This window comes from Rattus rattus, chromosome 13 (genome assembly GCF_011064425.1).
Source record: "Rattus rattus isolate New Zealand chromosome 13, Rrattus_CSIRO_v1, whole genome shotgun sequence".
NCBI lineage: Eukaryota > Metazoa > Chordata > Mammalia > Rodentia > Muridae > Rattus > Rattus rattus.
In genome coordinates, this window is record NC_046166.1 from 46,543,463 (window position 1) to 46,557,395 (window position 13,933).

The 13,933-nt window shown below is 45.4% G+C and overlaps 1 protein-coding gene across 5 annotated transcripts in view; it reads left to right on the top strand.

Moving 5' to 3' along the window:
• Positions 1-13,933, top strand: part of Mtus1 (microtubule associated scaffold protein 1) — a 145,278-nt gene that overhangs the window by 117,138 nt on the left and 14,207 nt on the right. For 4 of the 5 annotated variants that reach the window (XM_032919464.1, XM_032919463.1, XM_032919465.1 and 1 more), the window contains one exon: positions 1,757-1,823. In XM_032919464.1, the coding sequence (XP_032775355.1) occupies positions 1,757-1,823 (67 nt within the window). Of the gene's footprint in view, positions 1-606; positions 701-1,756; positions 1,824-13,933 lie in introns of those variants that run through there. The other variant, XM_032919467.1, reaches the window with a different exon arrangement.

The window sequence follows — 13,933 nt, forward strand, 5'->3', positions numbered from 1 at the left end:
GATATTTGGAATTCCTGATGGGTGGTTTCGAATATATGCGAGCTCCAATACCCATGTCAGCACCTCCGTTTTTTTTTTTTTTTTTTAAAGTCAATGAATTATACTCTATGTCATTTAAAATTCCGAGTCGTAACAGCACTCTGATTGCCCTTCACCTCGTTCATCATGCCTTTAGTACATGGGTTCTGAAGAACAAGTTCCCCCTTTCTATTAGTAAGTTCGATAATCTAATGACCTCAATTAGAGAGGGGAGTAAAAAGGCTCACACATCTAAAAATAACTCCATTATCCACTCAGAGAGGGTCCCGTTTCTGTTTCCTCTTGATATTAAGTAAGTGGCAATCGATCAGGATGATGTCTGGCTCTCGTTTCTCATAAATGAAGGGCTGTGGCTTTAAGTAATCATCCGCTGCTTGTGCCAGAGGCAGAAGCTGCAGGATCAGCTTCAGAGAGGAGAGAGAGGAGTCTGAGGCGGTACCGGCGGCGGCGGCTGCGGCGGGACAGGAGGGAAGGCCACCGGGGCGATGGCGCTCCTCCCCGTGGAGCTTTGAATGTAGGCAGACCAGACTGGTGGGAGGCGTGGCCACCTGTGCACTTTCTTGGACAGTGCAGGGGGTGGGGGAGTTGGAGAGACCGGAGCTGGAAAATGGGCTGCCCTAGCAGCAAAATGTGCCTCTCTCCACCACAGGCAGCAGCAAGGGTAATTAGTATTTGTTTACAGTGCTTTTCTGGAAGGGCGTCAGGGACTAGGCAGACCCTGTCTGGAACCAGGGGAAAGTGCTCTGAATGAGAAGCCACTCTAGACTGCAGAGGTCGGTCTGCCGGTCTCTGCAACACTGCGATCTAGGTGCCGGAGCCCCACATCTAAGGTGATCTCAGGAAGGACACGGACTGAGAGCTCGGCAATCCTCTCACTTCCTAGTTTCACCCTGGCACCAGGGAATGTGTCTTGAGGAACTGTGTCTGATGATTGTGTTTGTATAAGTATGTGTGGATGTGTGCCTGCACCAGACCTGAAGGTAACGTGAAAATTATTCCTTATCACAAGACTGACATTCGGGCTTCTTTCTTTCTTTCTTTTTTAAAAAACACTGAGCCATCTTCCTGATTTCTTTGGCTTCTTTCAAATCTACTTAGAATTGTGGTTGCTTCCTGATGTAATAGTCCTTGGAAAGTGGTGAAGCTGGGTAAAATCGACTTTGTTTCATCTTTAAGAGATTAAATTCTTTTGTCTTAGCTTAAAAGCAAACTTTTTTTTTTCTTGTTTAGAATATAGGATTGGCCTTGTAACAAAACTTTTTTCTTTGCAGACGTGGGACAAAGTCCATATAAATGCCTATGTTTAGAACATTAAATATTTATCTTGAACTGATTAGGCCTTTATTGCCCTTGGAGGGGAGAGAGAGTGCATTACATCTTAAGTACAGCGTGCATTAGCGTAAAGGGTCTATGGATCTGCAGTAAGTACAAGGCCCAAAGCAAATATTTTTTAAAGAGCCACTTTGTTCCTCAAAGGAAAGTTTCGATAGGACCTGGGAAAATAACAGATTTTTGAAACATGAAATTCCTTCACAGCAAAGGGACATCTGTGTTTTGCTTTGTTTTCAACAACACAAACTGTTAGCTTAAGTGATTCAGTGATTTTTATCTCAGCCTCTCAACTCTGGGTCTCGTTTTCCTGGCAATGGCAAATGTGTACCTTACTGGAAAGGGACCCTCTTTAAAACGTTAGTAACGTGCTTTGTGTTTTCTGCAGCGGGAGGAAGCACTGAAGCAACACAAAACCCTCTCTCAAGAACTTGTCAGCCTCCGGGGAGAGCTAGGTAAGAGCCTGTTTTCCTGCCCCTGCCCTAGGTAAAGTTTACGAAATTGACAAATGTGCTCTTCGCTCCTGCCCTGTGGCTGGAGTTACAGGGGGCGACTGTCCTGTCTCCCTCTCCCGTATCTGTGCAAACACCTACTATCGACATTACTTTTGAATCTTGGCAGTATGACCTCAAGCTCACAGAATTCCTGGCACCGATCTGAGTAAGCTAACACAGCTTTCTGATGACCAAAGCGTAAAGCACCGCTTCGTATTGAGTAGACGGGGACAGAATGGTTTTTGTAATTGTGTGCATTCTCATTAAATAATTCTGTCTGTTTCTCTCTCTCTCTCTCTCTCTCTCTCTCTCTCTCTCTCTCTCTCTCTCTCTCTCTCTCCTTCCTTCCTTCCTTCCTTCCTTCATTTCTTTCCTTCCCTTTTTCTGGAACCGCTTTTTATCTTAAAGGGTGTTAAAGAAAAGTTATTCCCTGATAAACATGAGTGCGTTACACATCTCTGTTGTAGTGCAGCGGACCCGTGAGTGTACAGTGAGTCTACAATTAAAGGGATGCTGCTTGTTAGGACCACCCATCTGAACGAGGCGTGCCCCATACTACTAAAATAGCCAGGATGAGCTGGGAGGAATGTCTACCAACCACAGGAGCAGTGAGCTCTGCAGAATTCTCTAGGAAGTCCTGCTGGTTGATGTTTCCAGTTCTTGGTGCTTCTGAAGAGCCCTAGACTTGAAGGACAAAGACAGTTGTTGCCCTTTTATCTCAAATACCTGTAGGAGAGAACTGACTGCTCTGTGGCCCCCTCCCCCTCGCCCTGTCTGTGGGGACATCTCACCCTAAGAATTGGCTTCCTGACTTAGTTTCAACTAGATCTGGAGTTGTTCAGCAAATGTCACCTGCCTTGTCCTTGGCTTTACTGGCTGATAGGCTGTGTTAGAAGTGCGTGTAGCATGCGTTCTTCAAAGGGAACGGCTAAAGATAGAACAAATTTTGTTGGTTTAATTCTCAAAGAATCCTGTTTTTCACTGAGAACCAGACCATAGTTTAAATGCTGCCATTCTGATTTGCTGGCCTAGAATATTTGTCCACAACTACACTGGCCCAGCCAAAGCAAAGGTCACGGGCCAGAGCATGTAGAGTCAAGATCTTGCCCTTCCCTACTCCTTGTGCCTGCCAGTTGAAGTCAAGGCCGATTCCTAGCTAACCTTGAGATTCACATCAGTAGAGCAGCCATCAGTGCTGGCTGGCATTAAGTAACAGAAAGGAAGGACCCTTGCGGAAAACTAATTTTAAGGCAGATGACAGTACAGAAGCCCAGTGGTGGGTGAGCTCTCTTGAACCAGGACAGAAGCCACGGCATGTGCGGCCCTGTTCTCAGACTCCGTGAAGACCTTCTAGCTCCATCTGGCTGCCTCCCTTTTGGGTAGCCAGTGACCAGTTGGATTTGTTTGTCTGTGCCTTAAGAATTGTAATGGATACAGAATAAGGAGACAAGGGAAGGTAGGGTGTGTGTGTGTGTGTGTGTGTGTGTGTGTGTGTTTCATTGTTCGTCAGAACACAGTGGGAGTGGAGATGAACCTGCCTAATGATTCAGGTTTCTACTCTCTGAGAGAAGGCAGAGGACCAAGACAGAAGGGGACACTGAGTTCATTCACTCTGACTGAATGGTGAGCCTCTTTAGCATTAAGCAGTTTAAACTGGAGCCCAGGTCCACAGCTCTTGCCCTTATCACGAAGCCCGTCAGGAAACAGCCTTTCTTTGTCCTCTCACCTCCCTGTCCGTGATAAGGAGAACGGGGCCTGGTGTGTTTTTCCTGCCGCTGTCAAAAGTGTCAGGATGTTATGGGTGGCCTGTCCACATTGTTTTGTCACCCTAGGCTGGACTTGGGAAATGGTGTCATTTCTGTTAACTACTGAATCAGACAGGCTTGCTCAATGACCATTGCTTGCTCAAGGACCAGCGAAAGCATCTGGGAAGAGGTTGGTTTGGCCGAGAATAGAAGGAAGGAAACCTTCAAACAGGTGTGACGAAGCTGATCCAAGAGAAAGTTCTTGAAGCTTTCAGCTGGATTTGTGTATTGGGTCAGAATGGGAGAAAGATAAGAGTTTATATATGAGAGCCAAGACCTCAGTTTTTCAATTTAAGGCACTGAAATGGGTCGAACTCTGGTAGCACAATATCTAGGTTTGAATCCTTGGATTGGGAGTTGGGTGTCTCAGAGCCTATCATGTCACATCTCTTCTGCCCCAGTTTCATTCTCTCTAAAGTGACAGTATATAAGGATCATTGTAAGGGTCACATGAGGTAAAAGACTGCAAAGCGTCCATGCCAGGGTTAACTGCTATTAGCCATACATACAGGAATGTACACGGTTTTAAGTTAACGTCATGGTGTGTGTCTGTAATCCCAGTGACTCTAGAGTCCAAGACAGGGTTGCTACCAGTCCTAGGCCAGCATAGTGAGTGAAAGGCCAGTCTGATTACATAGTGAGGGCCTGTGTCAAACACATACACCCACAGACACTCACAGATTCAGTCTTCCAGCTGTGCAGTGATTGGTGACATTGCCCTCTTAGGGAAGCACAAACCATACCACGGGAAGGAACAGTCAGTAGATGCAGTGTCATTAGAAATCCCTCAGTTCTTGGCTGCTGTTGGCATTTAATGTGGGCTAGTGGAATAGGGGGTTTGGTTTGGTCTGGTCTGGTCTGGTCTGGTTGTTTGAGATAGAGTTTCCCTATGTAGCCTTGGCTGTCGTGGAACTCAATCTGTACACCAGACTGCACTCGAACTGGGAGATCCTACTGCCTCTGCCTCTTAAGTGCTGGGATTAAATGTGTGCACCCTCACTGCCCGGCTGGAGGCGTACGTTGTTCATACACCCCCAGTTAAGAGTGACTACACATTTTTGAGGACACAGTTTTCCCTCTAGTGATATGCCTGTGTATTTTGCTGGATTGGTGTGGAGTCTGAACAGGTAGTAAAGTATGAGGTGGTGGGCCTAGCTCCTGATGTTTTACAGGTGACTTAGAGATCACTGCTGTCTTCTGACCTTCCATCATTTCCACCATCCAAGTATATCCACCTTGTCCCTTGGAATAACCAGGGGCTGCTAGAGTCACTGGTCAACAGTGATCTTTCCCCACTGTCTCTCTTAAACACTGGGACAAGAGTCTCACAATCGAAGAACTGTGTAGAGTGAAAGAAACTCAAGCCCGGGGACCCTGCAACTGTCATCGTCTGTGCCTTGCCCTTCACAATCTAATGGCCTCCATCCATCTTCCCCATTGGCAGGCTTTCCGGATGCCTTCTCATTTCGTCCCCTGATAGTCTCTTCCTAACTCAAGCCTTTTCACTTGGCATGCAAGCAGCCCGTTTCTCTTATCCGACCCACATCCCTTCATGGAAAGCTCTTTGCTTGGACAAACCTTCAAGAAACCCCTCTGTCTACACAGAACCAAACCAGGAGGCTCCCCCTACGCCAGTGACCCTCGTACCTCGCACTGATGTATTTAATATATCTCTCATTCTTCTGTTATCTCCAGACTGTATGGTCTTCAATGAGGAAGAGTCTTTCCCACTTCTCTGGGGGAGGAAATCATAATGCACTCTCCATTGGCATAGCCTAATGGCTTACATTTATTGGCATCTGAGAGTTTAAGTTTTAAAGGCCAGTGCATAAACGAGAAATACTCTATAGTTCTACTATCCTGGTGTACCTTTGCGTACCCATTGCCTTTGTTTATAGAACATGTAGAACTCCGTACCATCATTATTTAAGGAGAGCATATTTTATGTACAGTGATATCTTATGCACCATCACGATTTCATTTGAGACAGGGCAGCAATATGTGACTAGGCTGGCTCTAAAGTAAACCTCTGTGCCTCTGTCCCATACCTTTTTTTAAAAATTACTTTTTGTACATGTCATCCACATGTGTGTGTCACAGCAAATGTGTGGAAGCCAGAGGACAGCTTTCAGGATTGGGTTCTTCCCTTCCGCCCTATGAGTTCCACCCATGAACTCTGGTTCTTAGGTGGAAGGCCTTGGATCCTCCCTGAGCTATCTAGCCAGTCCATCAGTTTTATATAATCAGGTTCATATCATGTCCACGTGCATTGAGAAGACTCCACGTAATCCCAGAAAACTCCCTTAAGCGTCCCCTCCTTAAAAGCAAATATTGATCTGGGTTTCATGACCCAAGTACCAGTGTTGTCTCTTTTTGAGTTTCATATAAAAGAAAGTGTAGTCTGTAGTCTCATTCATGTCTGGCTTTTTCAGCAGAGGGCCTTGCTTCTGGGGTGTTTTCATCAGCCAGGATTTTCCCAGAGCACCTTGCAGCCTCCACTAAAGATGTTTTTAATGATTGTGGAGCGTCTATAGAGTGCTGTTACAATAAGACCATATGATTGGGACTCACAGGTGTATCTTTTAAGCCCTTCCCGCCTGAGCTGCAGGTGCGTGCTTCCTTAGAGGCCTTGTCACTAGGTGAGCTGGCCCAGTAAGATGACACTCTCTCCTGGATGGTCCCTTGCTTCCAGAGTCCTCTGCATATCTTCACAGCTCTCTCCACTGTGCTGTCCCTCTACTCTGGCCTCTCAGATTATCTACTCATTGTTTTAAGTTCTGTTTAAAGCGTCTTGTCTTCAGTGGAGTTTCACCCAAATCTTTCAGACAATTTGATTTCACTTTTACTACCTTTCTGGTTACTGGGTACACATTAAGACTTTTCACTTAGAGCTATTTGCTTGGGCACCTCTTTCTGGCATTTAGAACTATGAGGTCTTCAAAGGCAAAGTCACTTACTACCCTCTGTCAGGTGTGTGGGCCTGGGGTGCACAGATGCATAGAGAGCAGGAAAAGAATGGATTTTGCAACCTAAGGTGGAAGCAGGGAAGGTGGGCTTCTCCCTACAGTGTGCCAATGTTTGACGAGTCTGTGCACAAACGTTTCCTATGAAGTGCTTTCAGAAGAATGTCTCCATCTTTCAGAGTAAATGATAATGACGGTGGGAGTGCTAGCTTGCACTGTGATAGCAGGTCACCGGAGAATCTTGAATGTCAGTCTTTGCAAGTAGTTTACTGTTACATTTCATGGTCGACATCCAAAGTAACCTTTGGATGACTGAGAAAGACATTCTGATTCTTTCTGGAGTCCTATTGAATAAAAAGTGTTGTTTGGAGGCCTCTCACTGTAATCTTTGAGATTTCAGTTGTCCTTAAAATTACATTCTTATATAAAAAGAAAGATTTGTTGTGGTATTAGGGATCAAACCCAAAGCATTGTACATATTGTACATGATAGACAAATCCTCTACCACTGAGCCATAACTATAACCCCAAGGAAAAAAATGTACACACTCTCTCTCTCTCTCTCTCTCTCTCTCTCTCTCTCTCTCTCTCTCTCTCTCTCTCTCACTCTTATATTCTTAATGTGAACCCAGTAACCAGAAGGATAGAAAAAGTAATATTAACTTGTTTGAAAGTTGGGTAAAACTCAGCTAAAGACAAGATGTTTTATAATATACATATATTTATATATGTATATATACATACACACATAATTATATATAAATTTATATATATACATATATATAAATATATATATGTATATATATATATATATATATATATATATATATGCATCCCCCAGAGACTTTACCCCCTTAAGATACTAAACATTGCTAAAATGTCTAGGATAAGTATGTTAAAACCTCACTACTTTCCCCTCCATAGACATTCATACACATGTTGGGGACATTCTCTGGGTTCTGTTCATTCCTAAAAAGAGCCATATTCAGTTCTACATAGTTTATATTATATAAAAGGAAGGAGATCGAGGCTCAGGACCTAGTATGCTTTCCTAGTGCTAACCAGCCCAGGAGACAATGGGTTTGAATAAGAACCCAAAGTGGCCAGCTTAGCAGGTTTGTCAGACCCGACAGAAAGTGCTTTGTGTAACTTTGCAAAACAGTGGAAAACCATTCGACGCCACCGTAAGCATTCACCGAGTACTAACAGCTTGTGAGCACCTTTTCCAATCAAGCAGGGAAGAAGGTGTATATACTACTTAAAAAATATGAGCCACTTGAACAGCACCTACCCAGTGAACCCTTCATAGACCGGCTCACAACTCCTGCAGTGTGTGAATGCATTCACCATCCCAGCACTAGCTGTAAGTCTAGTGTCACAAGCCTGTGTCTGAAGAGATTTAGACACCATGTATAGCTAATTTCAAGACAGTCTCTCTCTCTCCCTCTCCCTCTCGCCCTCTCTCTCTCTCTCTCTCTACTATATGAAGTATGAAATAGCATGAGGAAACCCTACCTAGAGCTCTTTATCTTGATGAGGTGTTTGAAGGATGTGTTGATAGCTACCTCAGACTTGGCCCATTCTCTTGTTATCTGTGTCTGTCCTAAATTTGGACTTTGGCTGACTCCATTATCTAGAAAAGCCCATGTTCTTTTACCCCCAGATAAGCAAAATACTGCCTCAACAGCACCTGGCTTGGAGCGTCCCTGAGATTTCTTTCTTGTCCTGTTGTTTTCCTGACTCTAAAATTCCAAATGTCCCTAACCCCGGGGTGGTCACTTGTCTAGAACACGGATTCGCAAACGTCACTGTGAGATGAAACAGATTTCCTGTTCTCACATCCACCAATTCTAACTCGTTCAAGTTTGGGATGGAGTCCAGAAATCTGCACTTCTAATATCATCCAGCTGATTCGGACACCAGAGCACCTGGGACTACACCCAGACACCACACTCTCTAGAATGTTCTTTATGTGTGACATAAATGACAAAATAGTTAATGCCTGGCTGGGGAGGTCACTGTATTGTTTTGATTGAAACCTGATGCTTTACATACACGGGGACTCCCATTTCTCGGGCCTGAGTCTTAGAACACACTGCCAGTTACTGAGCCATGCTTCTGTCTCTGGCCTTCATTGCTACATCTTTTTCACACGTGCGGAGTGCGTGCTGTTATGACAAGGTGAGCAGCTGTTCTGCAGCCTGTCGTGGCCTAGTAAGGAAGATGGAAACAGCCAGATACACCTTTTAAACTCGATCCTGCAGTGGGAGGAAGGACATTGTTTGGGGGAACCTGGCCGCTCCCCGGAAGCCCAGCTGACCACCTCTGTCCGGAAGGTGGAAGATAGGCCGATAGGGCCAGATTACAAACTACCTAATCAGCGTAGGAAAGAGAGATTGAGACCGGGGAAGCATTGTTCTTCACTTACCTTTCAGTCTCTGTGGCTCCAGAGAATTGAGCTAGAGCATTCCTTGGTGCACATGGGGTGCCTGAACAAACTTCTCCCTTTGGATCCCAAATCACAGAGGTAGCCGGTGAGATCCAGTTTGGAGTTCCACACCTGGAACACAGGGACTTCAGGATCTCTATTCAGGTCTGCCCTCCCAGTTCCATTTGGTAAACTGAGCCTTCCGGTGTGGTACCTACTTGCCAGATCAGAGCCCGCCTGAAAATGTGATCTTGAGAGCCCTTTGCAAGGTCTGCAGTAAGTGTCACAGGTAGAGTGGTATTATTTATGGGAAAGCTGCTGTAATGGTGCCGACAGCTTTAGAAAAAGTCAGTTCCCCAAAAGTTTATGGTTCGTGGGAGATTTTGAAATTATTCACATAGACATCATGCACAAGAACAATCAAAGTCATTTACAGCTAATTTTTGAAATTTAGAGGTGACCCTTGTTTACCATGTGTCTCCCAGGTTACTTGGCTCTGTGAAAGGTTACCTTTGAAGAAACAAACTCTGAAGGTCTTCCTGCCAGGCAATCACCTTCCTGAATGCCCCCACCCTTTGGCACGCTCAAGGCCCCTGCTGCCCCGACTCTCTGTACAGTCTACAACAACTCCATATTTGCCTTTATCTATCACCCCTTAACTGAGAGCCCAGCAGAACACAGAGTGGTTTTCTCCCTGCAAATCAGGACTTAGAGGCCCAGAAAGTCGGAAATGCCTTTTGGTCAGACAGTCTGGGCCCTACCTTTCTGAGTTAGTTTTCTCATGGACACCTTCGAGTTTTAAAACAGATTAGACCCACACTTGCCCCGAGAGTGTATCATGATAGGATCTCATAGAGTAAGATTATAGAGTAATCACGGGGGAAGGCCCTGTTCTTTGGTGTGGTTCTGGAGCGGGGAATCCAGGAGAAGTAAGAGAAAGTTCTCAATAATGTGCGGAAGAAGGACACAAAGAGCCAGAAGTATAAGCAGGTGAGAGAGAGACTGGGAAGAGGACTCAAGACAGGCGAGGCAAGTTAGATGAAAGGGCTCCGCCATTTTCCTCATGTGTGACCCAGTGGAGGAGCGCTCTGAAGGCCGCCCACACAGCTAGCTCCTATTGGGAGACAGAAGCCTATCAGGAGAGCCACATGATTACAGAATGGAGTATTCCTGTCTTCCAGTTAGTTCTGTCACTGCCTTATTTTCCATGCGACCTCACCTCTCCCACGCTCCCTTGTCATTGTGTTTAAGGTCTATTTCTAGAAGACAGATAAATCTCCAGGAAGCAGGGAGGTTCTGTTGTCTAGAATATAAAGAACAGTAGTAGTAGATTTTAAACGGAGACTCCAGACGCACCCTACTGTGTGTGTGTGTGTGTGTGTGTGTGTGTGTGTGTGTGTGTGTGTGTGAATATTTATCGCTTTTTTGTTTTGTTGTTGTTGTTGTTTGAGACAGGGTTCCTCTGTGTAGCCCTGGCTGTCCTGGAATTAGCTATGTAAACCAGGCTGGTCTCAGACTCACAGAGATCTCTCTGCCTGCCTCTGTCTCTCGAGTGCTGGGATTATAGACTTGCACGGCCACCACCACCACTGCCTCCAACACCCAGCTTCAGATGTAACATTTTAAATTCTAGACAAATGATATTTTTTAAATGGGTGTGTGTGTATGTATGTGTAAGTACACGGATAGGGTGTGGGGAGGGTGGGTGTTGGAGCTCAAGCTCAGTAACCATCATAGTCTGTTTTGAACTTCTAGCATGTCTCCAAGGAAACTACAATCAGGTTTGCTTCCTCGGGGAACAGCAACAGTAACACATATCGCACATTTAAATATGGTCGAGCACAGGACCAGGCACTTCCCGTGTGTTATCATTGACTCCACAGGGAAAGGACCAGTGTGGCCTCTATGTTAGAGGTGAGGAAGTGTGAGCACCGATTGCTAGCTGTCCCGGTGAAGCCTGCTGTCCCCATATTAAAAAGGAAGGAAGAAGGCAGCTCCATATCACTTCCAAGAACATCGACATTTTTCAGACCCTGGGTGTGTGATGTTTTCTTCCATAACAGAACGTTCATTAGTCAGCGAGCAAAGGGAAATTTATCTCTGTGAGATGGGAACAATCAGTCCAACTGTCCCCCACCTTACCAAAGCCCCTGGGGACTAATTAAGTAATGGCTTCACTTCCTCTCCATTTCTAGCTGCCAAAGGGCCTGAGACTAATATGATTGTGTTTTCCCAAGGTCAGATTGGCCTGTACAGTGGAGCCTGTTCTAGACGTCATCCAAATGACTGTTTGAAAATCAAAGCCAGCCTGCCTTTACTTCTCGTGCAGTGATTTTTCCTTGCTCAAATAGCTGTGACTTAGAGAGGGCTCCCTGGTTTTCCTGCTCTGGCCTGAACCTAATAGTCTCGGGGCTGGTGCGTCTCTGAGCGATATCTCTGACATGGCTTAGACCTTAGAGAGAATTTTGTAAATGAGCTTATGTCTGTAAGCATAAAGGTTTTTTTTAAAATTATTTTTGTGATGCTAAGGACTGAATTCACAAACCTGTGCTTGCTACATTCATTCTTTACCACTCAGCTACATCTGTAGCCCATGGTTTTGGGGAAAGAGACTCTTGTGTGACTCAGGCTAGCTTTGTACGCCCACTTAGCCCAGGCTACCTACCACACCTCCCTGAATATCAGAATACTGCGTGTCCACCACCGTATCTAGCCATACTTCTTTTCCGTTCTTTTTAACAAGGTCTCACTCTGTAGCTCTGGTTGTCCCTGAACTCACTGTATAATGAGGCTGGCCTCGAACTCACACAGATCTACCTGTCTCTGCCTCCCGAGTGCTGGGATTAAGGCATGCACCACTACGCCAGGCTCTTGCTGTATTAAACTAGATTGCTGGAACCAGCTTTTAAAGCTCGAAAGTATTTCATGTGTGCTTAAGCATGCACAAGCTTTCAAAACTCAACCAATGGAATGTTTAAAAACAAAGACTTAAGCGGAGAGTAGCAGTGCATGCCTTTAATCCCAGCACTCCAGCGGCGGAGGGGAGTGGGGACAGCCAGAGCTACATAGTGAGAACTTGTTTTGGGGGTGGGGAGGCCAGGGTGAGCTTTTCTGTACATGGGGTAACTCCTGTATGACCTTCTGTTTTTGTTTTGGCTTTGTCGTTGGCTGTCAGATGAACTGACAGCAGTGGACTTCAGGCAAAGAAGCCAGAAGGCAGACTGAGGAGAGGCAGGAGCCAGCTCAGCTGTAACCCCTCCATGCTATGAGAAGCCAGCGATAATCTATAGCCTAAAACTGTGGGGTGAAGTCCTTACTCCCCTACCACAAACATGTATGTCCCATCGGACAGGAAGCACTCTGAGAACCCTTAGTACAATGTTTACAGTCTAAGAGAGTACTCAGGGGTCTCTCTACCAAATCGTAGCCTCCTTACGAGCCCAGGCCAGTTGATCAAAGCAAAAGCCATTTGTGGGAGTGAGAAGTGTAGCCCAGCTGTTGTGCACAGCACTGTAAACAGCAGAAGGTCCCTTGCACAGCTGCAGGCTGATGTCACCTTCTGGAGCCTGGCCTGCCCTTCGCTTGTTGGAAGTAGCAGCAGTAAGCCGTCCGATCCCCCATCTGATCTCCTTTTCTCTTTTCTGGTTCTCCCTTCCCATCTATTCCCCGCTCACTGAGCTCACAGTAGCCAGCAAAGCTGTACACTGTTTGGGCTACTGGTTTTTGTGTGTATAAACAAAGCAAACAGCCCTATCAGTGGCTAATGGGAGAGGATGTCTGTGTAACCACTTGATCTTAAACACTGACGTACTACAATTATATATTCAGACTGACAACGGTTTGATTATAAGCAGATGTGTAAAGATCTGGCAGGTGTAGACAGAGTAGCCTGCACTAGAAGCCCTGTGTGCCCACAGTCAATGCTGACTCTTAGTTTATTCCTGAGTGACAGGTTTGCCGAGATGTTTGTGGGCCAGGTGCCTAGGTACAAGGTGCTTCTGTACGCAGCTGTTTGCATCTGGTGTGGGTTTCTGGATGAGCTTGGCCATGTTTGCTTGATCATTATCTGCTGACAGATTCTAAAACTAGCATTTTCCTCATGGGAAACGGACCCCTCATTGATCGGCTACAAAACATTTTTTACAGACTTTGCCCACATAAAGGTCTATTTGGGGCATGCAGGGGACCTCGTGGGAAGACGTTCACTGTTCTCATATTCACAGGCTGGAAAGTCAGTTGACAGAAGCTAATGTTGTTTGCCAGTACCACTGGATGTCTTGAATCTCCTTTTCCTCTTCATAAGCAGTGTAAGAGGATGTTTGTTAGCAATTAAGAAGGCCTTCCCTTATGTCTTATTAAATTCTTTGAAAGAAAGAAGAAAGTCTTGCAGTATTTAATCCCACATGTTTTCTGGGATGGCCCTGGCATTTGGCTCTCATCTGTCATTTTGGCTTTTCCCCTTCAACATTTCTGCTTCGTGAATTGGTTTGTTTATGACGTTTGTCTGTCCGCTCAAGGTGGTTTTGTTTGTTTTGAGATAGAGTCTTGCCATGTAACCCAGGACAGACTAAAACTCAAAGATCCACCTGCTTCGGCCTCCACATTACTGGGGTCACAGGCATGCAGCACACACCCCAGAACTTGGCTGCTTCTTTGTGGGTTCTTTTAGTAGCCAGGAACACTATATACCATTAGATATGGATTGTATGGGAATAAGATTTTCAGTCTTCATACTAGAATTTTATTAATGTATTTGTAAGTGACTCTACTTAAAAGTCTGTTGCTCAAACCAAAATCATAATGTATCCCCTCACACGGTGCATTAAAATTAATATAACTTGATCATGTCCCTCTTCCTTTTCCTCCCTCAGAATAT